Source organism: Notothenia rossii (genome assembly GCF_949606895.1).
Source record: "Notothenia rossii genome assembly, chromosome: 1".
NCBI lineage: Eukaryota > Metazoa > Chordata > Actinopteri > Perciformes > Nototheniidae > Notothenia > Notothenia rossii.
The window spans coordinates 33,143,480-33,154,334 of NC_136912.1; the positions used below are offsets into that span (position 1 = coordinate 33,143,480).

The following is a 10,855-nucleotide window of genomic DNA, read 5'->3' on the forward strand; positions in this document are numbered from 1 at the left end:
AATTAATGATGAAATATAATCACCCCTTAAATCAGACTTTAGTTAGTCCTGGAGTAAATTCACAAACTACCCTGCAGTATGCTACAAAGTCATTCAAACTAGCTGCACCTTTACCAGCTTTGATAACACTTTAGTGATCAATAATTATAATCAAAATAAATTATTCTGAAATGGACCAATCTGCATAATGAGTACTTTTACTTTTGGTACTTTAAGTATATTTTGATGCCAATAATTTTGTGCTTTTACTTGAATAACATTTCGATGTAACATAGTATTCCTACACTCTGATACTTCTACTTTTACTGAAGTACAAGCTTTGAGTATTCTCCCACCTCTGCGTGAGCATTACGGTGATGACACTATGTCGTGGAAGTCAACAAAGGACTAGAATCGATGCGTTTAATGCAAGGGGGGAGTGTTGGGTTTTTTTAACATGAAAAAAGGAAGAAGATATGCCACAAATATTTCATATTTATTTTTTAAGCTTGTGAAAAACAAACAAAGCAAACATTTCAACACTCTTGCCGTGTATAAAATGTGGCTAGAAAAACATACAGGGAAATAACCTGTGGAATGTGATAATAAAAAAACTGTCAAATCTGCCTGATATTTGTACAGATTAAAACATTTTTTAAATGTGCATTTATACATTTTATGCAGCAGCTGCCGTGAAGTTGCAATGTGTAATCACAATATTCAAATAAGTGTATATGCCGGTGAACATATTTCAATTGAGGCAGCCATACACCCTTTTTTTTCCAGTGGTTATATTTTCACTTAAAACAAGTTAAATGCAGCTACAAAGGAAAATGCCATTATCAAAGTGTTGCCTGGCAGAGAAATGCTTGTTCACATCCTTTCACGAAGCACCTAAACCTATTTGGGCTCTGCTAATTGTAGTTTTCTAAGCTCCTGCTACATCTGAAAGCACCAGTGGGACTAGATGTAGGACCGTCCATCACCAATCTCAGTGGTATCCCGGGATCTTTAATGTCCTGTGCGTCTAGACACTTCGCAGCAGCCAATTTGGAGGTGAGATGCCAGACTGGGAGAAGTAGTTCCACCACCATGGTTTTTCCTGCCGCTCTATCCCTCCCTCCCTCACGTCTGGCTCTCCGAAGCGCTCAAACTGGTTGTAGGGGTCGAATCGCTCCCATGTGTCTACTGTGGGGAAGAGGTGGTCGTCGATATTGGGCTCTATGGGAACCTGGATTCAGGAAAGCGGAAATATAAGTATAGAGCAAGGCTAATAGAAGATATCCATTAAGCATTGGATGTGTTTTTTAAAGTTTAATAGTTGTATAAGTGTTTATGTCTTCCCCTCTGCAGATGGCAATGAGCTAGTAGCTAAAAAAGGTGCAAAAATCTCTACAAAAACTAAACCATTATGTAAAAAGTAACGTTTAAAAAGTAAATTTGAAAAGAAAATGAAGACAAAGTCCAACCTTCTCCAACAGAAAGTCGACACGTCCAGCCTTGTTCAGGTTGTGAGGCAGATAAACCCTCTTGCTGACCCTGGAGTAACCCTTGGCTGTGGCTGTCAGGATGTGAGTACCAGGGTTCAGCAGACGCCAGTAGTCTCCATCTTCAGCTGGAGTAAGGGGAAGAGAGCAGGGCCATCCAGTCAGAGAGGAGATCCAATAATAAAAGAGCACAGTAAATAGTGTGACAAATAAAAGGGGAGAGTATACATACAAACAATCCTACAGCCATGCTGGTGGATTTGTTAACCCTTTAATATCAAGTAAGTTATGGTTTGATTTCATTTTGGATAAGCATGTTAGCATGCTAATGTTTTGCATATGTAATATTTACAATCTTGACCATCTTAGTTAAGCTTGTTAGCATGCTAACATGTGCTAATTACAACTTATCACAGGGTACTGCTAAGATTGATGTAAATGTCATTTTTTTCGGTAAAAAAAGGAAATTTAGTTGAGAAAGTGAAGGCGTCATCAAAGTCATAATGCTTCATCATCTGGGGAACATGAATATCTCTACAGAGTTTCATGGCGATTTATCCAACATTCAGCGTGGCTTAAACTGTTTAATGTCAAAGCAATGCGAAATAAACATCAAAGTAACACCACCTAAACAATGTGTAGCCATGCAGGACATTGTTTACCTGTGGTAACATCCTTCTTAATCCCCCTGACAGAGATAGTGGCTCCTTTTATTCCATTTCCATCAAGATCTGTAACAACTCCCTTTATTCCTCGATGGACCTGATCAGGAACAGGGCACAGAAGGAATATTCTTATTTTTCAGCCTCAATCTTTTACTTATACGTCAATGGCACATACGTATTATTAATATTATTCTAGTCCTTTGTGTCCTTTCTGGTCTTTAAAAAGTAAAAGTGTTCTACTGCAATATTTAACTTGTACTCTCACACACTCATTGTCAATAACTCATCTTTCAACTTTATGCACTGTAAAAATATGCACATTTTAAAACAACTGGTCATCAAGCCTGTATTAGGAACACTCACAGACTCCATAAAACTGAGCAGAGCTTCCTTATTCCTCTTCCATTCTGGGTAAAGCTCGGCCTCTGAGGGGAATTTGTCACAGCCGAGCTCCACGGTGATCTCCAGACAATTAGTGTGCAAGTAGTTAAAGTCTGACATACCTGCAAGGGAGACGTGTACATGGTGAGTCCCTCAACAGCAATGAGATGGATAGAAAAACGCCTCTCAGTTGTTTGAAAAATGTTATATATCTCACCACCAGCAAAACTGTACCACAGTGCCCCATTGATGATGCCTCTAGTGCGGTAGAAGTTGGCTCCACACCTCTCTGTGTCGTTGTTCGACATGGTTTCGTGGGCGTCTGCGTAGGTACGAGCCAGCTGCTTCAGGACCTGAACATGGGGGCATTAATTATGATAGACATGGCAGATTAATATGGTGATCAATCAATTACACCATTAAACTTTGTCAGTTGATACTTTACTTTTTTCTTTCTAGAATTTAAATGTTACATATGCAAAAATATCTTATTCGTTCATTTTGCATTAATTTCCAGAGTAGAGATCTGGAGATTGTTTTAAAGCAAAACTTGTTCAATCTGTGAACATAATACATTAAAATGTTTTTACAGAGGGAAATTTGGATATCTTCTTTGTAACATCGAAATAAATAATAATAATAGTTGTTGCTGTGTTTTTAAAAATACAATTACAATATGAATGATTTATTAAAATAACTATCTGTAAAAACGTTAACAAAGTTTATGAAGTGGTTAATTTATGCATTATGAGAATACAATTTTTTTTTGAGAAATTGGCCTTTAAAGATGTGTATTTTATAATTGAAATATATACTACAGGTGAATATATATATAAACACAGTATATATACATATATCACAATAACATTTCCATAGTTGATAACTCACATTAGGACAATTCTGTTTTGTCTTGTTTGCTGAAATGTTATGTTTAATATGCAAATGAGCAATAAATAATACTAAGCTTCTGTGAATTTACGAGAAATAGGTTAGACAAATGTTAGTAACACTAACTCCTAAAGGGGAGTTTGGATATGTTTTTGTCTGAAAGATGACATGGAAGCAACACAATCCTCAATATTGACCAGTACATGAACAACAAAAAAGTTTTTATAGCATAGATATTCAATCAACTTATCCTACCTGTTCATCTGGGGTGGGTGAGAACATCCTCTCCTCTTGAGGGTGTCTGGAGAAGTCGAAGGGATATGAGATCACCATATCCCCTCCATGTAGGCTGGCAGACTGAACGAAGGGCAGCGACCTGATCCACTTCATCACTGCATAGGTCTCTGGTGCCACCTACAGGCCAAAGTGAGGTAAGGCTGAACAACTGAAACGGATTAATTTAAAATAAAAAGTTTACTATCTCTAGGCCTACTTACCTTGCCAAACCAGTAGGCATCAGGGATTGGGATGTGGTCAATACGGTAGTGCCTGCTGCGGCGGTTCCGGTAGAAAATGGAGGTGAGGTCAGGAAAATTGCGATTAAGGTCTAAATTCTGGGCGTTGGTCCGTCCATTGGTCCAACCATTCAATAAGTGACCCTGAAACATTAAAGAACTAGGAGTGTTACTAAGTGCCAGAGACATTAATCATGATGATGATGATGTGAAGGTGTTAGTCGGAGCAATGATTATATGAGTAAAATATATGAATATTAGTCAGGAGTACAGGCAAAAACCTATTAGACTATTTCTGTTAATCCCATTAACATGAAGACAAGACCATATATCCGTCATTGTGAATAGAAGGAAATGGAGTGACAACAGGAAAGCAGTATCATAAATAATATAGGTGAGCAGATAATGCATTAAATAAATGATCAATCCAAACAATAAAAAAATGTTGGATTATGCAAACTGTTGCATGTCATTATATAGTTGGAGCATATGCATTTGTTGCCAAATACAATATAAATATGGGGTTTTGAATGACAGTGATACGTTTAATTGATGATACAGTAGTTTGGCCTACACAATACATTGTAAATCTGATCATCATTGACGTATGTTGAATTGCTTAGTGTGGTGCAATCATGCAGCCTGTCACACTAAAACCCATGCATATAAATTGCAGTAAAGATATATATATACACACACGTATACATATACAATTAATATGCGTACAACAAAGGTATTAGGCAATAGAATGTGTTTTGGATTGAACATTGAGACAACTAAGAATTGAATAGTGGATCTCACAACTTTTAACCCCACCTTGTCAAATGACTGCAACAAACATCTGGTCATACACATGATAAGTATAAAGCACACATGCATGCAGAGCGTGTTGAGGGCACAGGAAGACATTAGTTCATACATGCACAATATTTTGACCAAAAGGACAAAGTATTATCGTCTTTAGCATTGAAAGGCTCAAGAGATTACAATGTAGATGTCCCATTTCCTCAGGCTTGCAATACTGAGGGCTGCCTACAATGCTAAACAAAGAATGGAAGTGATGATTAGTGTTGGATTCTCTGGTTAGTAAAAATAATAGGTTGAACGTAGAAGCTTGAAGGGTTGAGTATACTATTATTAATCTTTCACAACCAATTTAGCAACTTAACCAGACTTAAGACCTTACAGACCGTACATCTACCTGCAACTTCCTATAAGTCACTGATTTATTACTGCTTGTTAACAATTAGGATGTCCTTTTGTCCATCAGCAAACCAAAGTGTAAGCACATTATGTTATTGTCTTTTTCTAGATATTAAAAAATGGCAAAATGTGCAACTAAAAAGTGTTCACAAATTGCTCAATGGTGTCCCATTTGACAACCCTTGATCAACGTTGTAAAAACCATCTGCATCAGCAATGCTCATTCCTCCACTTCTACAAGCCAAGCCGAACAGACAGAACACACATTGAGATTGAGAGCGGATAATGGTGGTTTGTCTTTTTTCTGTTAACAATATTTACTTCCTGGTTGCTGAGCTCCGGGTCATTGTTATCCTCTACCTCTGAGGCGGCTAGCTCATAGCCATCTGGGTTCATGGAGGCCAGAATATGGATGCGGGTCGTGTTGATGATGGTTTGAATCCGCTGGTTCCCCAGGAGGTATTCTGAGCACAGGTACTGGGCCATGTAGACGAGCAGCTGGCGGCCCAGAACCTCGTTTCCATGCATGTTGGCCACCAGCTTGATCTCTGGCTCCACTACGGATTACAGGCAAAAGGAAACAGGGTGAAAGCTGCAATCATTGATGTGAGCCACTTTGGGGCCTCAGAACAAGCTATATATCGCAGCCTGTATAACAAAAGTGGACCTAGTCCCCTCTTGGTTTGTGGACTGCCCCTTCAAATGCTAGAGCCTGGCAGTTTGTTCGCCACCATCGTGGTATTTTGGAAACAGGAGTGACACAAGTGGTTGGAGCTGCCCAGAAAATAAGATACCCAACTGGATGGCAAATAATGTATGCATCATTAATCTATGAGAAACTGATATTGCAAAACTGGAAAAGTAAAGAATTGTGGAGGGGATAGGTTTGGTCAGTGTTTGTTTTTGTTTGTTTTTTAAACGAGTGGGGATGAAGTATTAATTGGTACTATCTCATTTAAGGCAAGTTTTGTTGCTAATTAATTTCTTGATGTTATGAAATCTCAAATGTGATGTTAATTTTACCCCACTCATCTGCTGGGGAAGAGCAAGGCCAGAGGCCTGTACTACTAATCCAGTTCAACAGACCCTGGATATGTTTGAGTTATCTGGCTTAACTATCCTAAAACAAACGCGATCTACTTCTACTTCTAAACGCGTCATACTTCCTGAATGAAAAGAAAACTATAATATTAGACAATTATGAAGAAGTTAAACTTTAAACATCCAAAACTTAAACACTTCCAGGATAAAAGCAACATAGTTGCACCTGCAAGGTGAACAAAGAACAGCTGGTAAAAAAAAAAAGAGTTTGAATGCGTACATTAACAGGTTTATGATATCACTGCCCCGTCTAAAACACGATCTGACTTTAATTACATTTGACTCGAGTGTTTCGTCAACTTAATGTGTTTCTTAAAATAATACTTCTGCATACAGTACAGTATGTGACACTGTGAGAGTGTTGCACGGCCAGATACTGCTCAAGAAGCTGACTCAGATAAGGAAATATGATACATTATGATGTGATATGATATGAATGATAATGGCACATCGACGTCTGCACTCACAGTGCCGCGGACTGTACGTAATGTTACTTTGATCCGGTTACTTATGTTAACTTGTGGCAGATATTTAAAGTGGACCTATCATGCTATATTTGAATAATATAGTGTAGGACCATACCTATATAAGGCATATTTAAAAAATTTATTTTTCAAAATACCAAACAGATCATGCATTTTAGCCATTCCTCATTTCACTCAATTTAACAATGTCTTTTCATGGGCTGATTCTGTGAGAACAGCACCATCTACAGGCCTGGCATATGTACTACAGCGTCTCCAGCGCTATCGAACGGCAATGTCCGTGGCTGTGTCCTCCTGATTGGTGGAGTAATAGAAGTGTTCAAATCTGGATCAGTCTGTATCAGATCCGTTGCAGCCGCTTTTTAAGAGATTTGGGTATGGAGGAAAATAGAGAGGGTTGTGTTTTCTGACACTTGGTGAGTTCCCTGGAACACCAGGGACACATATTCATGTGTAAAAGACGTACAAAAGTGCATTTTGCATGATAGGTCACCTTTAAGTAAGCTTTCTTAACGCTAATGTTATAATAGTCAGATTGCTCTGAAGATGGGAGGTGATATTCTATTAATTTTCACGTTCACCCAGTCAGTTGATTTTTGCCGGCCGTCTTTCCTGCAACAGCAGTTTTTCTATATTTCCTTTTTCCTGTAATATGACTTGATCACTTTAAACTCCGCACACTGAGCTCTGATTGGTCAGTAGGTGGTTCTTTAACTGAGTTGATCCCTTATCCTGGAACCTAACCTGCTCCGGACCAGGCTAGCCGTTCAGAATAAGTTACCATGGAGATCTAGCCCGCTCAGAAGAGAACCAGCGTCGTAGGACCGGAAAGCCAGAGTTTTCCCTGAAGTTAGCTCGCTAAGCAAAAATCCGGCTTCGTAGTGCAGGAATCAGGTTTGCCGTTCAGCATAAGTTACCATGGAGATCTACCCCGGTAAGAAGAGAACCAGCGTCGTAGGACCGGAAACGGATGCTAATTGAGGCTATTGGAAAACAGGCATGTAATGTATTTATTTACAAGAAATAAATGAACATCTGAAATGAGCAGCTCCACTATATTCACCAGTTAGTTGCTAACTTTGTCTGCTCTGGTGTTGGGAAGATAGTGTGCAGTATTTTTAAAGATTTATTTGCTTAAAAACAGCTGCCATTTTGGTGAGAGCGGTAATATGAAATCTTAAAATTAAGAGCACTAATTCATTACACCAAAGGAAGATTTGATTGGAGAGTAATAAACAGGAACAATGTAATCACCAAGCTGTGTGCATTACAAACATCTCATCACACAGTTAATGACACTACTCTTCTTACTCACATAGCTCGTGCTGTCCTGGGTTCTTGCTGAACTCAATAACCAGCAGATCCCGGCCCTCCGTGCTGCGTCCGATGCTGTACACATGAGAGATTTGGGAGCACTTGGCTGCGGTTCTCTTCAGTAAGCTGTACATCTGGGTGTTGGAGGTGTAGATGAACTGGATGATGGTGCTGGGTTCATCATGAGAGTGGCTTGACATTTCTAGCTCCTGTCTGGCTGGAGGAGGGATGCCAGGATTTAGGGAGGGAGAGAAAGATGCTTTGTTTGTTTCACAGAAGAGTATAATTATGTTTTAGTCCCAAACAGTACAACACAACAGCGTGTTCTTTACCTTTCAGCCCTGCCAATGGGTCAACGCAGCCCTCTTGGTTGCTTGCAAAGAAGCGGTCACAGTCTAGGAAGTAGGGCCAGGCCATGTCGATGGACTCGAATGCGTGAGCACAGTCTTTCCTCAGGGCGTCACATGTGCTGCGGCAAGGTTTGATCATCTTGCCGTCCTTGCAGGGGGAGGCGAGAACCGAGCAGCCAAGGAGACGAATCTCAGGAGAACACTCCCCGTTGAGAAGGCCATGGATAACGCTGAGGAGGAGGTACTCCGCCCCTGACTCTGCATCCAAACGACTCTGGTGGCCAAGGATGTTGGGAAATATGGTGCTGGAGCACGATGATAACAGTTAGCTTTTTTGCCAATAGAATAACATTAGACAGGAAATGTATATGTTTTCAGCTAACAACCATTATTACCAACCTATACCACCCACCTCGAGTATTCCATATCATTGCAGTAGCCCAGGTTCAGCTCTGTGCATGTAGCTGTGGAACAAGATAACAGAGAAAGTTGTTAACTTAAGTGTAAAGTAATGTGTGCGCTAATATGTTATAGTTAAATAAGTTTAACAAAGCTTTTCTTTCAAATAGGGCTAAAGTTCTGTATCCAGGAATGGAATTCTTTATTTAATGGGTCACTATGGGCTTCAAATGTCAGGGAGAGCCATGTATCAATTAGTAAAGTTAAATTACCATGAACAACCTTTAATAAATATAGGTTAATAAACTACAAAGAGACTGACAATGCTTATTAAAAGGGGCAAAAATAACTGGAAGACTCAAAATGACGCTGAAGTCTCACAAAATGGCTACAATAGACACAAAGCAACTATAAGGGATAATCAAAATAAATCCAAAGGACACTAAAAACACAAAAAACGACACAAAAGGAAACAAAACAACTAAAAAGACTCAACATGCCTAGAAAGAGAAATAAAAGGACTCCAAAGAAACACAAAATGACAACAAAGAGACACAAAGCAAAGACATAAAGAACAACTATGAAGTCTGTGTATAGCTTCTATAGGCAGGGAGGTTTCAAGCATATAATCCGCCTATGGATCCACCTGTTGATTATATGCATAGCACCTGGTGTACTGTAGTGCCTATGTGTAGCACCTGGTGCTTCAAAAAGGTAAAGTACAGTTTAGTTTTTTTTTTAAAGCTCATAAATACTTATGTGCTGCAGCTGCCTTCACTCTGAATTACCCTCTACCTGGAGAGGAGGCCTGTTGCATCTTGCAGTGACGCTCAGTATTTCAGACTATGGTTTCCAGCTCTGAAGTTGATATAAAGACCTGGAAACAGATCTTAGGCCATGTATTTTAATGTATAAGCGGAGAGGCCCTGAAATGTCATTTACACAGATTACTTTCTGTAGCTGAGATATAAAATCTGACCTACAAAATCCAACAGTGTTTAATGTAATGTAAGACCCTATATTTCAAAACTTGGACAAATGAATGTGCCACTTACGTTTGTCTCCAGCCACGCTGTTGCTGCATCTTCCTGTGAGAAAACCAAAGCCAAACAATGAGGAAGCATGGACATATTTGTGTCATAAATAAAACGCTAGGAGGCGACATCTCCAAAAACAAGGGAGGCCAAAGGAGGCCCTATGCTTTTTTTAAACTACTGTTTATGGACATGGTTAAAAAAACTGCAGCTGACAATGTGTCTAACGTCAAGTCAAGGTCCCATATGAATAATAACGAAACTTTACAGTCTTTCCACCTTTTTTTGGCAGTACATGCAGCGATAAATTGAAAAGTAATAACTGAAATAATAATTTAGTGCAGCTAGAGGGTATGCCATGATAAAATGTTAATGATGTGTTGTTTATCAACTGTTTTTCTTTATAAAAGCGACGGATATATTATGAAATAGTCCTTATTGCTCATTCAAATGGTCTTTTAAGTTCTGTCTCCATTCTGATTTGACGTCGTACAATAATCTATGGATTTTGTTTGAAGTTGAAGGGACCTTACCTAAAAACTCGTCTCCTGGATGACATGTCTGCTGCTGCGGGACGCACCAACAACTCCTCGTCAAAGAAAGAAGCAGCACCGAAAGTCCTAAACGCATGTTGAAGTGCAGTTTCGGCGGTGTGTGATGTGGCAGTGTGTGCGTGTGAGTGTGTTTGAAGCTGCAACTTTTCCGTTCCTTTGGCTGGATGATAATCACACGCAGCGCGGAAACCTCCTTCCTTTGTCTGCGAGAAGCATCCCTGACCCGAGAAAAGTGTACGTAACGAGCAAGCAACGATCATATTACACTGCAGAGCTCTGTGTGCGTGCGTGCGTCCGTGCGCGTGTACGTGTGTGTGTGTGTGTGTGTGTGTGTGTGTGTGTGTGTGTGTGTGTGTGTGTGTGTGTGTGTGTGTGTGTGTGTGTGTGTGTGTGTGTGTGTGCAGGGCCGGTTTTTGGCATAGCCAAATCTGGGGGGGCTGCGCTGGTAGTTCTGGGAGGGGAAAAAACCTGTTTGACTGTTTGGAGCGTCCTAATTTTCA

The 10,855-nt window shown here is 39.7% G+C and overlaps 1 protein-coding gene across 2 annotated transcripts; it reads right to left on the reverse strand.

Moving 5' to 3' along the window:
* Positions 1–456: 456 nt before the first annotated feature.
* Positions 457–10,606, reverse strand: LOC307036403 (carboxypeptidase Z-like). Of its 2 annotated transcripts, none has more exons than XM_079676702.1 (13): positions 10,335–10,606; positions 9,823–9,855; positions 8,781–8,832; positions 8,351–8,673; positions 8,020–8,235; positions 5,479–5,675; positions 3,898–4,059; positions 3,656–3,814; positions 2,730–2,865; positions 2,495–2,634; positions 2,129–2,228; positions 1,449–1,594; positions 457–1,210 (listed from the first exon to the last, which is right to left on the reverse strand). In XM_079676702.1, exons 1-13 carry the CDS (start codon positions 10,429–10,431, stop codon positions 1,007–1,009), a joined length of 1,965 nt encoding a protein of 654 aa, XP_079532828.1. In that variant the 5' UTR covers positions 10,432–10,606; the 3' UTR covers positions 457–1,006. The 2 variants fall into 2 exon arrangements, with proteins under 2 accessions (XP_079532828.1, XP_079532827.1); XM_079676701.1 differs by having other exon boundaries at positions 5,440–5,675; positions 10,335–10,605.
* Between the last annotated feature and the right edge of the window lie 249 nt (positions 10,607–10,855).

Excerpts from the sequence above, each read along its gene's own strand:
- LOC307036403 (XM_079676701.1), bottom strand. The coding sequence starts at position 10,431 with ATGCGTTTAGGACTTTCGGTGCTGCTTCTTTCTTTGACGAGGAGTTGT. Across the intron at positions 3,815-3,897 it reads ATGCCTACTGGTTTGGCAAG|GTGGCACCAGAGACCTATGC; the intron begins GTAAGTAGGCCT and ends TTTGGCCTGTAG. Across the intron at positions 2,229-2,494 it reads TGCTCAGTTTTATGGAGTCT|GTCCATCGAGGAATAAAGGG; the intron begins GTGAGTGTTCCT and ends GTTCCTGATCAG.